This window comes from Pagrus pagrus (genome assembly GCF_965226575.1).
Source record: "Pagrus pagrus genome assembly, chromosome: 13".
Taxonomy (NCBI): Eukaryota; Metazoa; Chordata; class Actinopteri; order Spariformes; family Sparidae; genus Pagrus; species Pagrus pagrus.
In genome coordinates, this window is record NC_140197.1 from 16,017,183 (window position 1) to 16,040,064 (window position 22,882).

Sequence of the window (22,882 nt, forward strand, 5' to 3'; positions counted from 1 at the left end):
GTAGTATTGTTGTTCCCAAACTAAAAATGACAATGCACGTGCATTTTAGTTACAAACACATCCAGCAGGTGGCAACATTCTATTAACCATGTCGACCTATAATTTAACGTCACCAGTGGCTTTTATCATGTTTTGACATGTCACAGAAATCACAGGCGTAAACAGTGAAGTTATTGACGGCTGAATTCCATTTAGCTGCTTGTTTTAAGGGTTTTTACGGTCCTGGTATTGAGCTCACTGACCGTTACTGGCTTACTGTGACGATCATTAATAATCGTATTAATGATACCTGTGCTTTTACAGATATGACAAGTTAAACTGTCTGCTGTGAAAAAGGTAAACTACAGTGGCAAAGTTAGTTTTAAGTTGGATTCTCTGCCAACAATCACTTGAAATCCAGTCCTCTCACTCAGTTTCACCCAGTGCTAGTACATGTGTGCTAAAAATGAAAGACGATTAGATAAAAATAAATACAAATGTAATAAAAGCTTCAAATTCTGGCCAATAAATTGAGCAAATATCTCTACTGTACTGCTTTGAAAACAGAAATACATATACTGTATCTTACTACATCTGTCTATGAGGAAACAGTGTAGAGGTGTTGTTTATTTGCATTCTTACTGTCCTCTAGATGGTGGTACAAGCTCCCACAATAACTATCTCCAGGAAGACCCTTCAGTGCATTGCTCAGCAGCCACTTTAAAGGGAGGATAAGATGTTTATTTTTTATTGCACTCAATGTATTCTAAGAAAAACTGTCTTTATAAAAATGTCTTGCTGGGGCGCGCTGTGTGATAGACAGCAGTGAGTTACTATAAATATGTTTTGACCACAATACATGCCCTTGGATGCAGCTAAGAACACAGCAAACAAGTGTAATTTACTGAAGCATGTATAATACTATAACGACAACGTAGCTGGAAATGTTTGTGATGAGAGTATCTCTACGATCGCCACTGTCACTTGTGGGTGGGTGTATCGAGCAAACGTGTGACTGCACTTGTGAAAAAGAACACCAGAGTTGTGATGTCCTTTTGCTATGAATTTGCTGTAACTTCCTGCCTCAGCCTTTCTTGAGAACACATCACAGAAAATCTCAACTGATATTTTGCAGCTTTACTTTGCGGAAACCTGTTTGTCAAAGTACAGTTTCACGACCATCAAAGCATCTTTTCAGAGAATTTTTGTCACATAAACAAACCAAATCACTAGAATAAATGTTGGCATTGTACATTTCTGCATACCGTGGATATGTTTGGCCTTTCAGGGTTCAGCATTTTGTCTTAATTTTCAGTTTTATGCTTAAGGTCTGGATAGGTTTAGGCACAAAAACAGCTTGGTTAAGGTTGTGAGAAGATCATGTTTTGGAATAAAATACCTGCTTTTGTTGCCACAAACATGACTAAGAAATATCCCGTCTTTGTTTCCACAAAGACGGCACCAAAATGTCTGTTTGGTTGGTCTCTAACACTGGTCTCTCGTCCATGTGTCACACCACCACCATTTCCTCCTGCTCCTTATAAGGAAGGTTCATACAGTTACATGATACGAATTGTAGAAAAGTTGACACCGTACCTCTGAAACGTACAAATTTAACATCCTTGGTTTGTGCCAACATGTTATTCTATTAAATTCCAGTTTAGTGCTAAAGCCAGGTACGACATAATACACATTATAATCATTAAAAAAGAGCCATTGTTATAATGTTATTAGTAACATCTGTGCTTGTCCTACTGTGACAAGTCAAAATGTTGGTAAAAAAACATAAAACCTGAAAAAGTAAGAAAGCTAATGTTCCTAATGTTATCGTGCTTTCATCAGCTTATTTGAATGCTACAAGCTGGAAATGTGGAAATAGAATAAAATGAGATGTGGTCAGTACTTGCTAAATCAAATCATTAGGCGACACTTCGGTTGCTGACTTGTGGGTTGGAAAATGTCATTTTCATATGTTAAATTAAAATGTTCATCATTTGGAGCGATAACAGCTGTGGCTCAGAACATAGCTCCGTATGGTCAAGCAAATCATCATGGATAAGTTAAATGGAATAGTTCGTCCATTACCTTTAGTGTGATCATGAATAAGATTGTGCCGTACACAGTGAAATAAATACCCTGTGACATATTTAAGGATAAATGTTCTCCTTAAAATCCCAATTAGTTTGTTTATTTGTCCTTCTACAACACAGGGTCTTCAACGAAATGTGAAGCTTGTGGAGTTTGGAGGATGAGTTCACGAGTGTCACAGCCTGAGCAAAGAAGCTGCTCTGTAGTCTGGTGGTAGGGCAGCGGGTACTTCTGTATCTTTTGCCAGGTGGCAGCATGGTGAACAGACTGTGGCTGTTGCCTTTTGGTATCTTTGGGGCTCAGACTAACCTCACCGATATCACTGATGCTGTGTAGATGGATACCAGCGGTGTTCTGGGCGGTTTTAATCACCCGCCGAAGAGCCTTCCTGTTTGTCATGTGTCCGGTCAGGATGCTCTCTATTGCTGCTCTGTTAAAAGTTGAGAAGTTCTGTATAATATCCTTGCAAGGACAAAACCAAAATAATCCAGCGAGGAAAGATTGCATTTTGATTCTGTCTTAAAAAACATTACCGGAGATACGCATGACAAAAATGCACATGAACAGAACAGTAACCGTTTCCAGTGGCAAATGTGGCACAGTATTTTCCAATGACACACCAAAGTTGGGCTTCTGTTTCCTTCGCCTCCAAGAAACTCACAGGTTGGTGTTTCTTTTTTCACCTTACATCCATATTTCCTGCCATTGCTACACTGTTGATGCTTTTGTAAAGACACGAATGCATAAATGTCACTTTCACGTGCACATTAATGCATATGCAGGCTTTGTCAGACAGTAGATTGCTATTGCTGGATACAGTACAGTGTGCCCGCATGGGGTTTGACCTATAGGAGGGCCCTGACATGTCTCAGCTGAACACAGGTATGATAGATGTCATTGCAGCCTGCACATAAGGTTTCACTTGTTTACAGCCAACACGGGCGCGGCTTTATCCCTACTTTATATGCGCGCGCCGAGTTCACTCAAGTTAAATAAGCACACGCGCGCGCGCGCACACACACACACACACACACACACACACACACGGCCTACTTTTCCCAATTCTATCGCTCATATGCAGGGAGAGGGAGTGAGACGAGAGAGGGAGAGAGAGAGAGAGAGAGAGTTTCTCTGTGCATGCTGCTGCTGTTGCTGTGCCAATGCGCAAACAGCGCACGCCGTGGGATAGGTCTCCCCAAATTGAGGCTGCGCTCGGAACGATCATGCGATTGAATGACGAGCGCGTCATGCTTGTCTTCCTCCTCTGCTGCGCCGTGCGATCAGTGGCTCTGTGTTCCGCAATCCCCTGGGATACTGTACCGCCCTCGATGGCTCTGCTATCGGCGTTTAGCTCACACTGAATGGCCGCCCGGAGCGAGGCAAAGCGGGGAGAGAGAGCGCTGCTTCTCCTCCTTTGAACCGACGCTCTGCATCAACTTCCCAGCGAGGGGGTGAGTGTCTCCAGCCTGTCCGCCGAGGTGCGGGGCGTCCTGGCCGGGGTCGTCTGAGGACCCGGCGGCGGCGGAGGGGGAGGGGGGGGAAGGGTGAGCGGAGTGGAGGGGGGTGGGGGGGGGTCCGTGCCGGTGCTCTTACAGTTAGAGGAGTGGATCTGGGTTGATGGACGGTCCCGGCCGACACGGGACAGTTACAGTTTGGGATAGGCTGAGAGGGGATGGGTCCGCGTTGGCACAGTCCTGAACTTTCTTTTGCGCCATCCAATCAAAACAAGGAAACGTAGCGGTGCTCGTAGTGAAACGGTTAATTTCATGTGACTCGTCTCTCATTTATGTGAATATTGTCAGTCAAGTTTTTTCTTTCTTTCTTTCCTTCTTTTTTTTTGTTCGCTGGCACGGCAGCTCTTTGCGAGCGTCGCTCATAAAGAATTGTGCCTTGTTGTGCTCCCACCCCCCGCTCCGTGCCGCACTGGTTCCGTCTGGCTCGCCCTCAGCTGCTGCGTGTCCTGGGATGACCTGTTGATGTCGGTAGAATGGAGAATGGCAGGGGGAGCGATTTCCCCCATCACCAAAATATTTAAATAAGCAACATTTGGGCTTGACAACCGGCGTCGCAGCACCGCTACCTCGTCCGCACAGCCAGTAAGTGTCTTGTTTATCTTCCGAGCGTGCTACTATCGCGGAAATGCGTGACATTGTGCAGCTGGGGCTGAGTGTGCATGAGGTGGATGGTGCGCCGGGGCGAACCCAAAATATTTAACAGTAGCGTTAGCTTAGCCATTAGCCACCTCTAGAGGCCCGCTGCGGATGGGAGAGGGCATCAAACATTTCAGCGCCGCCGGCCACAGGAGGGGGAGAGGGGCGAATTGTGACCGCGTAGCCCGCCGAAGATGGCTCACATTAATGTACTTTGAGGAGCATTCGTCGGCACGTAAACAGTAACACACCGTCGCCCTCACCCGGGTATCACCGGGGCTGGCTGCCATCCTGTGTCGCCCCCCCCGCTCCCTCCCGGCTCCGGTGCCAGCGCCAGCAGACAGGGGAGCACTCCCGGCGGGTAGACTGGCACACGGAGCGGTCACCCCGGTGAGTTAAAGAGCTCCTTATCTGCTTCCCATTATCCGGCATCCTTTTTCGTTTAAACACTTTCTGCACTCGCGGGGCAACGACTCAGTAATGCGGAGTTCAGAAGTTTAGGAGCTTTTTTTTTTTTTTTTTTTTGGTGTGTGTTTGTGTGAGTGCTGCTTCACATCCAGGGTGTCCCCGTTATATAAGAATCAGCACGAATCGGGCCCGTGCGTACTGTATGTCTTGTCTTGGTAAGAGCAGCGCAGGCATGCAGGCATGGGCACATGGGAACCAGGAAATGCCTATAGAGGGAATGCATTGTGTGCCAGCTGCACCAATGACTCCACAGTAATCACTCACATAGCTGTGTGAGTGCCCATGCTGTTTTTTTCAGTGTGGAACTGGAAAGTAGTCCAGACAGTATAAATGTCGAAATATGTTGACAGCTGCCCCATCATAACTTACCATAAGCCCCTTCGAATGCAGGCAAAACATTCTCAAGGCTTACTATGAAAAGTCTAAGGTCTTAAGTATGTTGTGAGTATGTTTTGACCTACTTTCCTCACCAGGCTGGTCTGTGTGAGATCTCAGCCACAGGGTGAGCTCGGGTGAATTTCACTCGTTCACATGGCTGTGCTCTATATATTTAATGGAATAAGGACCTGAGATGATCCCTCTCATCTCTGCAGGCCCCACTGCCCCTCCTTGGTGCATAAAGACACACATGAGCACACACACAGACACACAGACACACACAGACACACAGCCACATTCTCTCTCACTGTCAGGACAAACTGTGCAAACACACCCTGCTCTCAGCCCTGTGTTTGTGTGTCTTTATGTGCACGCATGTGTGCTTACTGCGGCTCGCCAAACTGTAAACAAGCAGTATTGTCTAATGTCTGTGTGTGAGTCAGTGTGCCTTTTGTGGGTTTGTTTGAGTTTGTGTGTGCGCATCTGTGTTTTAGTATGAGGGAGAGGGAGCTTGAGTGAGACAGAGACAAAGAGAGCATTTCTCTTTACCCTGGAGCTTGGCGAGGTCCCAAATGAAAGGCTTTGGATATGATGGGGCGGCTCACTCCAGCCCTCATCAGTCAGTCACACCAAAGTTGGTTGTATGGCTCTCACAGGGCGAGCTTCAGTCAGTTTGTTCTCACATTATCAGAGATTGTTGGCATCTATCTAGCTGTGTGTGTGTGTGTGTGTTTGTGTGTTTGTGCAGCATGCATTCATGCAACACTTTTAAGTGGTAAAGCATCCGTGTGAAAAGTAGCTTTGCCCCAGCTATGCGTGCACACTGTTGTACGCTGCAGACTTACTCATTTGTGAATAAATGTAGGAAGACATATGACTTGTATTCTGCATTGAGTTAAGGTTTATGCTCGGTGAAAAAGCCACATGGGCTTATCAAGGCATCTGTTTTATTGTTTGCTGATGCTGAGGCAGTTATATAGTGGCTTTGAGTACAGAGTGCATACCACATACATGTGATGACCCAATACTGAAGAGTGATATAATGGTCATAAACTTTGTTTGTATACATACCTTTCATACAAGAAATGCAACTCAGACATAAGAAAGAAACAGAATTAAAGGACAGTTCAACCAATGTTACACATTAAAGTGTGTTAACAGGTCACATACAACTGCACATGTGACAAAAGTAGTACAAAGCTTTTTGTGGCTCCAGAGGAAACTGCATGTAATCTGATAAACTGCCTCCGTTGATGCCACACAGTTGCTAAGTTGCATGCGGGTAATGTAGGCACCAGGTTAGGTGCTAGCATTGCACTCCTAAAGCACTGTGGGACAGTTTAGAAACAAATGATCCAAATCGATACAGCACCACCAGAGATATCCCCTTTTTATCCAATGCATTCTTCCTCCTTTTCAAAACCTGGTGCCTGCATTACCCACAATGCAACTGGGCTGCAGAGTGACATCACTCGAGGCAATTTATGAGTTTACGTGCAGCTTCAGAAGGTTTTATGCTACTTTTTCCACTCATGAAGTGGTTCTCCCCAAGACATGTAAACATTCTTTAATGTGTAAAGTTGGTGGAGTTACTATTTGACATTAAAACAGACTCAGCCAATTAATGTCAAATATGATGAAAAATCAAACCCACTTTATGATAATAGTAAAAATAAGATGGATGTGCTTAATAACAGTGAGAGAATGCCATAATGTAAAATAAGATGGAGAATAAGAGACACTTACTGCAACGATTACTCGATGAGTTATCAAATTCTGAATTAATGGGAAACTAATTACATAATCATTATTTGGTTTCTCTGACTCTGGCTTTTCAGATTGGAATATTGTTTTGATTTCTTTACGCCTCTATGACAGTAAACTTAATATCGTTCAGTTGTGGACCAAACACGACATTTAAGACGTTATCTTCGGGAGACAGCTGATCGACCAAACAACTGAGAGCGGGTCGTCCACTAATCAGAAGGTCGGCAGTTTGATCCCGGGATCACCTGGCCGCATGCCGAAGTATCCTTGGGCATCACATTGAACCCCAAATTGCTCCCGATAACTGTTCCATCGATGTGTGACTGACGTAGCATAGAAACAACTGGCAGCGTTTTTCGATTGGAAGTGTTGTCGCAGGTCGGCATGACAGCCTGTGTGAATGTGACAAGTGTCGGTGGACTAGAAAAGTGCTCTTTAAATGCCAAGTACATTTACTTGATAATAATAATGGTAAAAATATGATAAAAGCAAAGGATTTAAAAGAAGTGCTGCCGTCCATAAGTGCAAGACAAAGCGCAAGCACGTTTCAGGCCTGTATGAGGAAAGTCATAGCTAAAGTAAATAGTAAAGTAGATTCCTCCCCACTCTGTTCTGTAGAGTAAGTTAATATATACACAATCTTAAACAAAGAAGAACATGGTACATTATCTGCAGTGTCTTTACATATCCTGCCACTGAACACGAAGCTGTCCTACAGACTCGAGCAATAAAGTCGCCTGCATTTCCACAGCGGAGGGGACTTTGGTACTCTTTAATATTTACAGGCATAATATAGGAATCTTGGAGAGAGGGTGCTGGGTAAAGGGGGTATGTTTGTCTTTGACTGTTTAGAGAAGTGAATGGAAACATGCTATGTGGTGTTTGTTTAGGCCACACACACACACGCACACACACACACTGCACATAGAATAACAGAACATGACCCAGTTATCTAAGGACACCAGGATTTTATAGCTCATAGAAGGCAAGAAAATAAAAAAGGCTTTCACTGAGCCCGCTCCTGGCAATAACAACCACTGCAAGGCTGAAGTGACGTATAGGATTAATGCAGTGTAGATTATCCACGGAAGCTTCAACCAAACTTTGTTTCAAATATCAACGTCCTGTGTGAGCCTGCCAAAAGCCTTCCGTAGGACTGTGTGAAGAAATATTTGTGGCCTGTGTCAGTTAAATATGCCAAGGGAAATAATTCATACTCTGGACTACTTTTCTCTAGAATAGAGGCATTTCTCTGCGAAGGATTTGGCCCTAATAAAAAACTAGACCTCCATTAGATTTAGTGTATGTTTGTCCCAGCGAAAGACTGTCAGCCATTTTCTTGTCCATTAATGGAAGAGTCGGACATTCCTCACCTGTTTTGTTTTAGGTCTGCTTTTCTGTGAGCTTTTGGTCTTCTAACATAACCTTGTAACATTAGACCTCCTCACAGAAAGAGCACAGGATAAAACTGTTATTGTTGTGAATGGATGTGCCCAAGTTATTCCACCTGAGACCACAACCCTGCTCATATGACCAGGGATTCAGCAGTGTGACAAGGTGATACATGAGTCACTATCTGGGTTAATCTACAGCTATATATGAATCTCACATAGTCAGTGCTCCAGCTCATGGAGCTCCCAGAGATCTGGAGACGAGCAAAAACATCAACAAAACAACTTTCTTGAGGGCGTTTTTTGTTACAAGCCCATTTTAAGGAGACATGCTCATTTTCAAGTTCATAATTTTATTTTGGGATTACTACTAGAATAAGTTTACATGTTTTAAAGCTCAAAAAACACACCTGTTTTCTCATCCTGTACAGTGCTGCAGCATTGTATTCCCCCTCTGTCTGAAACACTCTGTTTGAGCTCCTGTCTCTTTAAGGTCCCCCCTACATGGATACCCAGTCTCCTCTGATTTGTCAGCTCACACATGCCTGAGCCAGCACTGCTAAGAACAACAGAGCAGCTGTGCTAAATGAATTCTTATTTGCCAAACTAGCCAGTAGGGATAAATTATGCAAATATGTGACATGGCGACTTAGTGTGAAGTCATAAAGTCATGGACTACTGGTGAGACTACTGACGAGGTGTTTCTGTGGGAGAGGGGAGCTCCCGTCGGTGTGGACGAAAAAGCACCATTGGTCTCCTTTAAAGCAAATATCCAGTGTAAAATTAACACTACAGTCAAACCCCTGTTGAGGAATAATGTTTTCAGAGGAAAGGTGTAAGCAGCAACAGTCTGATGCTTCCAATTGAAGTTGAACCGTGTTAACAACCTGTGTTTACATGACAATGGAGTGTCACTCCGTCACGTGTTGTAATTGTTTCATTCCTCTCTTTCCATCCAGACAAGACCCTTTGGTGGTGTGCGTAGGCGCACCATGGCCCAGACCCTCCAGATGGCGATCCCAAACTTTGGCAACAATGTTTTAGAGTGTCTGAACGAGCAGCGGCTGCAGGGCCTCTACTGCGACGTCTCCGTGGTGGTCAAGGGCCACGCCTTCAAGGTAGTGACAAGACAAGTTGTATTGTTTTTATAATTACGCTTATATTGAAAGTCAAGGCTGGGGTGTAAACATGGCCACCATGTTGCATGGAAGATTGAGTGCCAGTGTACTTCAAAAGGAGTGTAACTTTTGTAACAGAACAATTTGAATGATATTTAGCCTTAAACATATCTTTATATGAGTTTATGAGAATGTCTTTGACCCTGTCTCCATATCAGGGAACACAGAGTAAATTCATTCACCACAAGCCCATTGCTAAGAAGAGCTGACCTAAGATTCTTTGGTTTGATGTCAGCAGCAATCTTACATTATATATTCAAAATCAGCACTACTCTCAAACGTTCTAATGGGACGCCCTCTTATCTGCTTTTGTCTCAGGCACATCGAGCCGTGCTGGCCGCCAGCAGTTCTTATTTCCGGGACCTTTTCAGCAGCAATAGTGGTGGTGGTAGCAGCAATGAGACGTGCCCAACCGTAGTGGAGCTCCCATCAGCTGTCCAGCCCCAGAGCTTCCAACAGATCTTGGCTTTCTGCTACACAGGCCGTCTCAGCATGACGGTGGGAGACCAGTTTCTCCTCATGTATACTGCCGGCTTCCTGCAGATCCAACAGATCATGGAAAAAGGCACGGAATTCTTCCTCAAGGTAAAGATGAAATAATGTCAGTAGAAACATATTATCAGATATTGTATTTGTGTTTGTGAAATAGGAAAAGGTGGTTTTGAGTTTTCCAATGCGAAGAGTACAATAAACACACAAACTGCATGCTATTCACTGTATGTCAGTTTTAAAGTGGCAGTTTTAGTGGAAGAGGTCAAACTTACCAAAATTACTGTTAGGGTTTATCTGGTCATATTAAAACCCAAACTACAATGTGTCTATATCAGTTGGAACAGCTCTTAAATATATGATGTGTTCAGAGATTTTCAGAACCAATGGTTCTTGACATATCTAAATCAGGACTAAGACTACAGGAGTTTTGGGCTAATTTATCACTGATTCACCCCTCCTGACAATCAGAGGCGAAATCAGGTCTGGGTCCTTGGTTAGGTACCAATGTTCTACACAGATTATCTGGTTATATGATGGTTTTACAGATTCAGGTTTAAACCTTCAAACTGCTCCCTGACTCATCAGGCAGCACTAATAATTTCAAACATGTTTAATCTTAAATTAACTGCATGACTTTGTAAGTACTTTCCCAGCGGGACCACAACAGCCAATGAGAGTGACATCCATTGGCAGCGGACAGTGTTACCAAGCAACTAGGGATGCTAGATGATATCAGCATATGATTGATATCTGCCGATAAGATATTGGCCTTGACCTTTTAGTAAATTGAGTAAAATGACAATTTGATTATGTGCACACATCCCAAACCATTGTCTCAGTACTTTTCTCATGTTACCCAGTGAATGTGCAACCTGATTTTAAAAATAGTTGGGATTTTAAAACTTCTGTAGTCCAAACCCGGCCTAAGTGTTGGACTGAAAGACTGACCATCTTTCAGCCTAGCCACTAGCATGGCAACATACTAGAGACTTCACCTATATCTGTTGGTTAATCACTGTGTTTATGTATGCTGACCCAAAGTTGATGTATACATTCACTTCTAGGTCTCCTCGCCCAGCTGCGACTCCCAGGGCCTTCAAGCTGAGGAGGCCCCACCCTCTGAGCCCCAGAGCCCTGTAACGCAAACCAGTAACGGTGCAGCCCGGCCGACCTCCTGCATGACGCCGCTCTCTCTGGTATCACGAGTGAAGACAGAGCAGCCAGCAAGCCAGCCAGAGGCGGCCACTCCTTACTCAGTGGTCTGCACTCCTGTAGCCAAACGGCTGTGGGAGGGCGGCAGCAGCCGAGATGGAGGCGGAGCAGGTTCAGGGGGCGGAGGGGGGGCCAGGAAGGCTGCTCGTTATTCCCAAGAGGCGGTGCGGGGCAGTGCGATTCAGAGCCCCGGAGCCCTCGGACTGGCCATGGGTATGGGTGCCACCGCAACCAGCCTGGCGGGTATGGTGGCCAGTGGCGGGCTTACTGGCAACGTGGGCACCAACGGGAGCTCTGCAGCAGGTCTCGGCATGTCAGAGGGCGCCAGCCCCGGCACCCTGAGCACCTACGCTAGTGACTCACCCATCAGCTACCATGATGATGAAGAAGAGGAGGAGGGAACTGATGAAAGTGCTGAAGAGCAGTATAGGCAAATCTGCAATATGTATACTATGTACAGCATGCTCAACATGGGAGCTGCAGGTAACGGACATAGGACAGAAGGCATGTACCTGCAAGACATTTTTGCATTCTCTGCTGATATTTCCCATTTTATTTTTATGGATTTATTAATAATGTTTCTGTTTTTAGCATGCATTGTACTGTGCACTATATTTTCTCTGTGTGGGAAATGTAATTTTGTGCTAATCTAGCACTACTGTGTTTCTCCAGCTGCTGGCGAGCGTGTTGAGGCTCTCCCAGACCACACGGAGACACGGGGTCGGATGCGAGGAAGAGACCTGACATGTCTCCCCGCAGAACTCATCGCTCAGATAGGCAACCGCTGTCATCCCAAACTGTACGAGGAAGGAGACCCTGCTGAGAAACTAGAATTAGTCTCAGGTATGTTGGTATGTGTGGGTGTTTTGGTGTGTGTGTGTGATCACAGAAACTCCTTACAAGCTCATTTGGAAGATATATTAATAATCTATATTAGACACATAAAAACTTGAATAACAAAATAATCATGATCATAATAATCATCAGTATAATCATATTAGTTGATTCTAGGGGCAATGGCAGCAGTCTGTATACACATATTTCTAAGAAGCTGTCCTCAAATGACTGGGCTTGACATTGGCATGCAGATTATGTGGCAGTTAGCCACATTTGACTCAGTGTGTTTATGACAAGGACATCCTGTGACAATGTCTGTGTTAACTTACAGGCCGAGTTACATACCTTCCAATATAGTGTGCGCGTGTGACTGAGAGAGAGACAATAATGAAGAAAGAAAGAAAACGAAGAGGGAGATAACATACGCCAGTGTTGTAAGGGAGTTTAATAATAGAATAAAAAAGACTCATGTAAATAATACCTGTAATGAAAGTTGACACAGATGTAAATTTGACAAAGAACCTGTGAAAAATAAAAACAAAACAGAAGAAGGAAGAGGGCAAAGAAGCGAAAACCTAACTAAAGCACAGCCTCTTCACTCCACACCTACAGCAACAATGTTTGAGATGAATCATGTTGTCACCGGGTAAACAAATCCTCCATTCCAGTAAATCTAGTATATGACAGGTCAAACATGCCATTAGGTGAGACAATAAATGAGTCAAGGAAACGGTCATGTTTAGTGGCTCATTCATCTGTACTGTATTCTTTGCAGGTACTTCTGTGTATATATCGCGAGCCCAGCTAATGAACTGTCATGTGAGCGCGGGGACCAGACACAAGGTGCTGCTGAGGAGGCTGCTGGCTGCCTTCTTTGACAGGTTTGTTCCTTCTGTCTGCATGTCTGGGTCTATTTCTGCAAGTGTTTCATGTGACGTTAGCAGAAGCTTTGTTTGAATATAGAAATTAATGTATTTTTTTTATCTGCCGGCATTAAAGCGGTACAACAACTATTTTTGTTTTCTTCTGTTCTGTTTTCTCTGAAACTGTCTCATTTTGGTGCATCAGGAACACTCTGGCCAACAGCTGTGGAACAGGCATTCGCTCGTCCACCAACGACCCGAGCCGCAAGCCCCTGGACAACAGAGTTCTGCATGCGGTTAAATGTGAGCGAACATGTTTATCTGTCAGTGGGTGTTTGCCCACAAGCATGCAATAGATCTGCGTACATAAACATATTGTACACACATGTTGTGTCGCTGAAGTTAATGATTAACGATCGTAGTTATCAACAATCGCTTTTTGACCAAGCCAACATATCCATAATGTCATTTTGACCACCTGCAATTCATTTCTCACTAGTCAAAATGTTGATTCTTTATCAACCACGTATTTCTTTCAAGTGGAAATGTTCATCGTAGGTGTCACTTAAACTTGTCATTGAAAACATTCAGCCACTAAATGTGGCGTTCCATCTCCCCCTCCATTGTATTCACATCACAATGCCGCTGTTGTTCTAATCATCTGCTTCCTGAAGTGGTTGCCAAATTGTTGCACTAGCTAACGTTGCTAATGATGCTAACTCTAGCTAGCAAACGTTAATGTTACTAATGCTAGCTAGCTAATGTTAGGGCAGTGACCTGACTACATATCTAAAATTCTTAATTCACAATCATAATAATGTTTTTAGGGACAAGAGATACTATTCTACACCTATTCACAAACTCTATTGTTTTTTAAATTATTTGTCTACATAAATATATTATCAGTATGTTCTTTAATCACAACTAACCAATTTAACCATTGACTTCTCAAACTCACCGTATATGAATTAGTACTCTCTGTATTTCCCACTGTTTGTAGTTCTAGCTCTCACTGGTCGAAATGTTAATTATTGCTAACAACAATTCATTTTCTACTCGTGGCAATGTTCATTGCAGTTATCTAAATTTTTCTGACTTTGCAGATGATAAAATAAATTCTAGAAAAGCTCTGACTGACATCTTGGAATTGTAAATAGTAGGAATGTAATTTCAGATGATTTGATTTTACACATCTGGGATTACAGTTCAGATATCTGGAATACACTTGTAAGTAAAGTGAAAATTAAATGTGTATCAGTAGCAATCGTATTTTAGGTATCTACAATACAATTTATAACTAATCAGAATTTAACTTTAGATATCGAAAAAGTAATTTCCACTAGTGAAAATGTCATTGTTGATATCTTCAGTTATATACATACTGAAGTTCCTATTTAAAGGTCGATCAATGGCTTCGTGGTACTTGATGTACAATCAGGCCCACATATTGGAAATGGTTTGTTGATATGTTGGACATATTGTTGATATCTGAAAAGAGATGTTACATTTCCACTAGTCACAGCCCTTTTAAAATATGCGGAAATCCAATTGTAGATATGTGCAATCATTGTTTTTAGTAGTTAAAGAGGAGTTCATGATATTTATAATTAAATCAAAGATATCTGTAAATCAGTTAAGTTGAAAATGTAATTTTTACACAAGAAAATGTTTAATGTATCAAAATTGTTTTACAGTATATTAAATTAACATGTCAACTAGACAAAGTGACATTTTGACATGTGGAAATATTCCAACTAGTGAACTAAATCACTTGTAGTCAGCCCTACTGATTTAATGTTAAAGTGCTTGCTACTTGTTTTTTTTTTTCCTAATTAGCATTAGGTTATAGCTCACAGTGACCACTAGATAGCAACATTTTACTGTGAAACTGAATGTCAGACCTTGATGTTACTGTAGTCTCTGTCTGTTTATAAAAAAGGGAAAAGTTTTAAACAAACCGTGTAAACACTGAAAGCTCAGGATTTATTTTTTTTGTTTTTACATTTTCTGGCTTCTTTGCTCCTCTATGACAGTAAATCTTTGAGTTGCGGATATTTGAGCATGTCATCTTGGGCTTTGGAAAAACACTGATCGGGCATTTCCTGACATTTTATGGACCAGCTCATCCAAAAAATAATTTACGATTAATCAGCAATGAAAATAATCGCTAGTCGCAGCCCTAATCAATGCTGTAGGTGTTGTAGTGTGAGGAGGAGGAGCTTCGATACTTGAGACTGCTTAAATCCTCCTTAAACCTCATAAGTAGTTGAAGTTCTGTGGGGAATAAAAACAGCATTTAATAAAGTACAGAATTAATGGGCACCATTACTCATTTAGTAATGTGCATTCCTCTTGTGAACATTAAAAACATAATATTTCCCCTGACCACTGTTTTTGTAGTTCGGGTTCCTGTCTGCCTCATGACACTAATTCTTGTCTTGCAGCATAACAGTAAATCAGCCTAACTGTGCTGTCTTCCTTTTCTACACCAGTTTATTGCCAGAACTTTGCCACCAGCTTCAAAGAGAGCGAGATGAACGCCATCGCAGCCGACATGTGCACCAACGCCCGACGCGTGGTCCGCAAGAGCTGGATCCCCAAGCTGAAGCTACTGATGGCGGAGAGCGACGCCTACAGCGCTTTCCTTCCCGACGGCGTCAAGATGGAGGACGACACCCTGGGGGCGGATCCGGCCTTCGACCCCGCCTCTCTGGAGGCCACGGGCGGTGCTGGCATGGAGTCGGGCGGCTCTTCAGGTGAATCGCTACAGGGCGTGGGCGGGGACGGAGCAGCGTTATTTTGAACATTGTGTCCTGGGGGAAGGTTGAAATTTGGTGACACGCGTACCAGTATTCCCCAGTTCTGCTTGCCTCCTCACTCTTTGGCCCACGCTGATCTCTCACATCTGACTGTCTGTACTACACTGCTAGGGGCAACAGCTGCTGTTACCCTGATGTAACCAGGACATGAAAACTTCAATTTTTGCTTTATGACTGTACAATGGAGTTAGTGAGGAAAGGGAGAGAGTAAGAGGATGTTAAGTTTTCTCCTGCCTCTCCTTGTCTGTTTAAGGTGTGTAAGCGCATCCACTGTTGCATATTAAATACATTCCCTGAGATGCAGGTGGTGGGGGGAGCTGCCAGTGCAGCCTGAGGAGGAAGGGATGGCTGGTTGGACAGGCTAGGAGAAGAGGTGGCAAGTGTATTGAATGTAAGTGTCAGGGTCATTTTTCTGACAACTTGTATTCCAGCCTCGGAAAAGGAACTAAATTTAAAAAGGATAACAAAATGAGTCAACACTACCTGCTCTTCCTCCCCTCGCACCTTCCTCTCATCACCCTGCAAGTATTCTTCGCCCCACGCCACCTTACTTGAGAGCCGAGAATCTCACCTGAGTATTTCACTGTGCAGCGTCTCAAAGAAGTATATCTCACCCTTCTGTTTTCTAGAGTTTTAGCATGTTTCTCCTCCATCTACAAACTGAAAAGTGATCCAGAGAGAAGGAGAAAGCTTTTCACTGAGATGATTGTAAAGAACATTTAAGGGCAACAGGTAATCAAAGATGGTCATATTTTTAGAGGATAAACTATATTTATACAAGTGCTCATGCCCAAATTGGTGTGAGCAAAGAGAGCGGGAGGGATTGTTTTAAAATCTCGATCTTCATGTTTTATTGAAAGAGGTCTTGTCAAATAAGGAAAAGTGCTATTTTTGCAGAAAAGAGGAGTATAATAAAGCAGTCGTATCATAGGACCCTTAGTCATTTATTTTTATCTTTATTTGACAGTGCGGAGTGATGGAATGAGCAGTTGAACTGCTAAATTTGAAGCATTTCATCTTCTGTCTTCACAAGCTTAAAATGAATAATAAGACTTGATTCAGCTGGCTTGACTGTTGTCTATGATAACCATTTCTTGTTAGGTTATGAACCTGCAACGCTTGCCTCCTTCGATAAAACATCGGCCCACGATTTTGAAGACGACTTGTAGAGATATAAAGGTTATATTGATCCGACAACTAGTTTCTTCTTTGTACTGAAATGATTGAAAAACTGCTGACATTATAGTGCGAAAGGAAATAATAATGGAATAATGGAACGTGCCTTTTAATTGAAATCATCGCAGGAGCCTGGTGGGTGCAGTGATGTCATGAGGAGGCAGGAACAGGTTTTATGGTACTATCCATGTGTGTGTGAAACTTTGGGTATGTAGTTTATCCATGTATCGAATGCACCACCTCTTTAATTTTGCACCTTCCATGAGAGGTAGAGTGGAGTTTCTGCACCTTAATGAGACGAACCAGTGGTTCATGCACCTTTTTTGAGAAAAACGTTGTGTAGCAACTGAAACCCTGTAGGTGTAATTTGTCTTTTTTTTCCATGTCTGCCTGTTTTTCGAAGTGGCACAAACTCCTACTGTAAATAATAATCAAGAAGACTGTTAGGTTGAGTTTAATCCCAAGTGTTCTTCCTTTCTGTTTGCTGGATGCATCTGATTATGAAATGTCGACAACTGACCTTTTTTTTTTTTTTTTTTTATGTGAAAGTTTTTGTTTGTCAGAAGTTTTGTGAGCGCACGTGGACCTGTAGATGACAGGTCAGTACAGGGGGTTCCTTATACCTGTTGCAGGTGGTGTGAATGTGTTCTTAACCTGAAATGCTCTCACAGACGACTGATTTCTGAGAAGGTTCTATTTTTTCTGAAGACAAAGGAAGTATAAATGAGGAAAGAGTAAATGCTTCTTACTCAAGGCAGTTGAGTCAATCTTATTAGAAGCATGACAGATACAGCTCAACCTATTTTCATTACGGATTAAAATTATATAGATGAGTTTATGTAGATGGTTTGACCTGATGGTTTAGGAACAGAACAAAAAATGCAGTACCTTGTAAGTATTCCGTTATGGGTAATGACAACAAAACCTCAGTAAGCTTTGACTGTAGATGCCACACGAGCACCCCTCCCCCACTTACCTCGCCAGTATCTTTGAAGACTGTTGTGCTTCCTGTCCATCATGCAGCTGGTGTCATGTTTCACCTCCAAGAGTTTATTCACGTGTTTCAGAGAGAGGCAAGGCAGAAATTTAATTATGATATGTTTGTATTATTTGCGTTGTGGCTTTTAAGTGAGCTTAGTTTACACAAGTTCAACACAGCTCAAATTACCTTTTTTTTTTTAATTATGCCAGTACTAAAGTTAGCCTCTGCCAGGTGCATTTAAGTTACCATACTCCCACAGAAAACCTTTCATTTCAGATTTGAAAGGCTTTCAAAATAAATCCACTCTTAACACCAGATTCGTAGCTTTGTGTACAATAACAGGACCAAGAGATATTCAATCTAGCAATGAAATTGAACTATATGAAAAATGTAGCTTCTCGTTTGGAGTGATGTCCACAAAGTCTGTCAGTCTTCGTGCCTACAGGTATGACAGTTAGCCGGTAACACTTTATAATAACCATCATTAATTAAATGGTCAATTTATAGTTAGTTAAACGTGTGTCAATAGTTGGTTTACTGTTTAAAACAATGAATTGCATAACAAACCATTTATTAATTAATTGTAAAGGTATATAAACATCAGTTGCAACTTTATAATAGCCATCCAGATAATGTTTGTAGATTTATTAACCACTTACAAAGTATTGTTAACATCAGTTGCAATTGTACGATAAACAATTGCTTTATAAGGCATTAAACTGTTTAACAGTCAAATAACTATTAACTAAATATAACAAAGTAAAACGAATGAAATTGTTGTCCTTTTAAAGTCAGTTTCTTTATTAAGTTTACTCAATCATGAAAACGTAGGAGTTGGTTTGGTTTGAAGATGAAGATCCTTTTCTTCTGATTAAAACTTCTTCCTAAAACTACATAGTACACTTTAATTAACTATGATTTACATATATTTACCATGTATCAATGATGGCTACCATAAAGTGTTACCCATAACCAAATTACTGTTCAGGTGTTATTCACAGAGGTATTGGCGAAACCAGAGTAAAATCATCAAGCGCAGTCTTGTAAAAACACAGAGTTTCCCATAGAACACCAAAATATCAGACTTAAAAATGAAATAAAAAAAATATATAAAGTAGCTTTAAAAGTGAGAAACGACAAGGCCTTAAATGAGTTTCTTGCAGGAACCATGTAACACAGTGAACTACTGAATGACTCCACTCTGACTCATTTAATGGAGCTGAAATATCACCAGTGAATCAGCATTGATTCTTTCACAACACAGAAAGTGTCCACACTGCACCATTAACCCAGTCAGAACATCCTGCTGTTGCACCTCATGAGCCCAGCCTGGAGACACAGGTTTGGGGCCTGTCTAGTCAAGTAACTGTGGTTACAGTATGTGTCAGGGGATTTACCTACAGTACACTTTCAGGGCCAACTCTATGTTCAGAAAGTCCCTCACTCACAACCGTCTGGCACAGATCTTCATGTGCAGTAAGGCGTATGAGTGTGGTTGTGTTTTACTTTGTGTGCATTGGAGAATAGAAAGCTTTAACGCTTTTTTTTTTCTGAATTGTAATATCTGTACCTTTTCAACGTATGTGTTTACACCTCACAAAATATGTAGACCTACACACTTGAATGGATAAGGTGTGGCACCGCATGGGGAACCTTTTGTCACTAAACAGTACATATATAAATATGATTATACACATGTATAGATAAATACTGTATATTATATATAGACACACACATAGAGGTCAGATTGTTTGTTGTGCACTCGCAGCATGAGGTATAATATTTACCCAGAAACAGCGCTTCTTCACAACCCGTGCAGTAATTGGTCTGCCCCATGTCTTTGCCCCTGCTCCTTACCCTCTGTAACCCTGTAGCGCCAGTGGACATCCTGTACTGCTCATCCTATTCTTTCTGTGTTCCAAGTGCCAATAACTTTGTGAAAGCCCTGTAACTGTGACCCAACATTATCAAAGGTAATTGCACATTAACGACTGTAAAATAAATAAATACAAATCATAGAGAAAATGTCCAAATGGATTAAATAATGAATATCTTAATAAAAGATTTGTAACAATTTCTCTCTGACTCCTTTTTTACTGGTTGTATTTTTTATTTTTTTTTTATTTTCTTTTCTTTTCTTTTCTTTTCTTCAGTGTGTTATAAAGGTTCTTGTGCATGTAAAAGGTCTTGAAAGTTAAGAAGCCCAAAGTCCAGTAGACGTGAAGCCAACTGGAAGCTGAAAACACGACAGAGCCGACTGGAGACACTGTGAGGGGTGCTGGCTCAGGTGTGTGTGAGCTGACCAATCAGAGTAGACTGGGTATTCAGAGGGTACTTACTGAAAGTAAGAAATGAATTGTCGGATACCTACAAATACAAAGTTCAAACATGCAGGCGCATTCTTGAATGTTCCTCTTCATGCACTCTTCAGTACTCACACCTGGAGGCCGCTATGTATGACCAGTTTTTTTTTCATGCTTTATGAACATATCGCCCCACACCTGCCTTTTTTCCTGTAGTTTTGCTTTCATACTTGCTTTCTGTGTAATGAGGCCATGTTTCATATTCTACTCTGTAAGAAAATGACACAACTCAACTTTATATAAAGACTGTTAAAAGAAGGCTTTCCTCAAAGGAAAGACCCTTTTTAAAATGATTAAGTATTGAATCAATGATTAATTTCCATCATTAACTTTAGCACTATGACGATTTTAATTATATCAAGAACAGGCTTGATCCATTTTTATCTAAAGTGGTTCAGATGAAAGAAACAAAAACAACTTTCTTTAAAATTGAGTATATGTAAGGCTACAAAACACACCTTTTTTTTCTAATGTAATTGTGACTAGACCAAAGTCCCTGTATGAGTTGAACAAGCGGCACTCTCTTCCTTTTCTGTTCATGCATGACCTCCTTTAAAATATCTTTGTCTCACCAGCAGGCCACCATGGCCCAGAGCAGAACCAAGTTATCTTTTTAATTTCCCCTGTTAGTGCACCACCCAGTGTTGAAAGGATGAAAATACAGTATGACTCACTCAAAATCCACTATTTTGCCAACTCAGTCATCACAATAACAATATATAATGCTATAACCAAGAAAGAGTGACTTTTAACCCTGCATTAATCCATATTTTGGATATTAAAATTAAACTCATTATCTCTATGTGAAGGCAAGATAGTTGCTTATGATGTAACCTTTAAGCCTCTTTCAGGATGTTGTTTGAGCCCAACTGCTGAGAATTAAAACACAAATAAACCAAACATACAGTATACACCGTAAACAAATGTTTGTCAGGTAAATAAACAAAAAGCTGTTGACGAAATTCAAACATTTAATTGGTTAAATAACCAAAAATCTCTTCTTGGTGGATCAAAATGACATGTCCAAAAACATGTAGCGATCTGTATCTGTCTGCCTTTTTATAATGTTTTAATGTCCATTAATATCGGTTTAAGGTAGAAAATCTTTGAATGCAGTCCACTGCAGTCCAATGCAGTGGTTACATAATTCTCCAGATGTGGAGCACAGGCATCTCAGCAATTTGAAAAGCGGAAAGATTTTGCAATCCTAACGTTAGTGCCATCTGGGGAAGAAGAATTTAAGTTGGCTTTCCTCTGACAGAGGGGTGATCTACTGCCTCACATATGTGAAATGCAGAATATACATTACCTGATTCAGACTGGAGAAATAAAAAGCTCAAAAGATGGTTAAAAGTAAGAGTGTCACGATGCCTCAGGGCGAATCAGTTCCACAATGCAACCACAGGAGGGCACTCTTCAATCTATTACTGGGACGAAATCTTGTTACTGCACTGAAAAGTAAACCAAAATCAAGTCTCCCTCCACCTCTGTTGATGATTTGAAACTTACCACCGAACTGTGTGGAGTGGAAAACATCAGCAGGAGGAGGAAATGTTATTTCATTCATATCTTTTTGGGGATGTTATTGGTCACTGTGACAAAATCAGACTGTATCTTTAAAAGAGGCGACTGGTCAAATAAAAAAAAGGTGATAAATTATTGTCATTGTCAACAGGAGCATTTCATTTTACTCCCTTTCACATGGCTCCCACTGACTTCGATGCGTTCCTTCCACATCGACAGGTGCATTTTTTCAGACTATTACAGCATGTTTAAAAAATGCAAACAGCCTTTCATCCTCTGCAGCCGATGTTTTTGTTGAACTGCAGCCACCCCAGACACAATCACCTGCATACCACAAATTCCTCTGGAGGTCCAGGGCAGCCTGGACAAAAGGCCTCTCTTTCTTTCTCTTTCTACAATAACTATCTGACACGCACTCTCAAACTGATGCTCGAGAGCAAAATGCATAGCTCTGTGCTGTCATACTGATGTATAACTTTCAGTGTAGCCATATCTGTGCAGCCACTGCTGGTGATACATCCTGGAATGGATTCCATTGGCCAAATATGGGCAGAGGGAAGCAGCGATGACGCAACCCTCGCTGCTGTTACTTTAAATGGCTTCAGGAAACAAGGGCTCCCACTGGCGTCATGGGTTTTCCTCTGCATGTGCCACAGGAGCAGGATGTGCTTAATATGGGCATCTGTCTGTTAACCTACACCTCCCCCTTCTCTTTTTTTCTTCAAAAGGAAGCAACACACTGGGGGGATGGGTGAGACAGCAGCTCAGAGACAGTACTGCCTTCTTCACTGTTCCAGATAACTAGAGCAGTGGCATGTATTCTCCCCTGGTGTGAGAAAGACTAAACGCAGACAGAAATAACTTTCACAGATTAGACTTCTCCTGCTGCAGGGTTGACTCATCAAACACATACATTATGGTCGATTTAAACCGTGTTAATCATTTTTGAAACGTGTCCTTAAACGTTTAGAGATGCCTGACATGTATTTTCACTATTTGGATTAGTTACAAAGCAGGTCCTTAGCGTGCCTGATGAACATTACTTGCCTTGTCATACCGAGCCAAGAGTGTTCAATGCTCTTAAGACGAAATCGACGGTACTCTTACAACACAGTATGGCTTTGTTTGCATGCAGCACAAATGACTTGCATGTGACTGGGCTGACTCCATTTAAAGCTGCACCCAGAGTCTGAACATAAAAATGCACACAGCTTG

The 22,882-nt window shown here is 42.0% G+C and overlaps 1 protein-coding gene across 3 annotated transcripts; it reads left to right on the plus strand.

Moving 5' to 3' along the window:
- The first annotated feature begins 3,386 nt into the window (after positions 1 to 3,386).
- On the plus strand, positions 3,387 to 19,858 carry nacc1a (nucleus accumbens associated 1, BEN and BTB (POZ) domain containing a). 3 transcript variants are annotated; one of them, XM_084372012.1, is made up of 8 exons: positions 3,387 to 3,518; positions 9,181 to 9,339; positions 9,718 to 9,984; positions 10,956 to 11,607; positions 11,776 to 11,946; positions 12,716 to 12,821; positions 13,009 to 13,106; positions 15,296 to 19,858. In XM_084372012.1, exons 2-8 carry the CDS (start codon positions 9,214 to 9,216, stop codon positions 15,604 to 15,606), a joined length of 1,731 nt encoding a protein of 576 aa, XP_084228138.1. In that variant the 5' UTR covers positions 3,387 to 3,518; positions 9,181 to 9,213; the 3' UTR covers positions 15,607 to 19,858. The 3 variants fall into 3 exon arrangements, with proteins under 3 accessions (XP_084228138.1, XP_084228137.1, XP_084228136.1); XM_084372011.1 differs by lacking the exon at positions 3,387 to 3,518 and adding an exon at positions 3,686 to 4,163; XM_084372010.1 differs by lacking the exon at positions 3,387 to 3,518 and having other exon boundaries at positions 10,956 to 11,586.
- Positions 19,859 to 22,882: the final 3,024 nt, after the last annotated feature.

Bases quoted from the DNA above. Each gene is read 5' to 3' on its own strand.
- nacc1a (XM_084372012.1), top strand. From the start codon at position 9,214: ATGGCCCAGACCCTCCAGATGGCGATCCCAAACTTTGGCAACAATGTT. The intron at 9,340-9,717 runs GTAGTGACAAGA...CTTTTGTCTCAG, and splicing joins TCAAGGGCCACGCCTTCAAG to GCACATCGAGCCGTGCTGGC. The intron at 12,822-13,008 runs GTTTGTTCCTTC...TTGGTGCATCAG, and splicing joins CTGGCTGCCTTCTTTGACAG to GAACACTCTGGCCAACAGCT.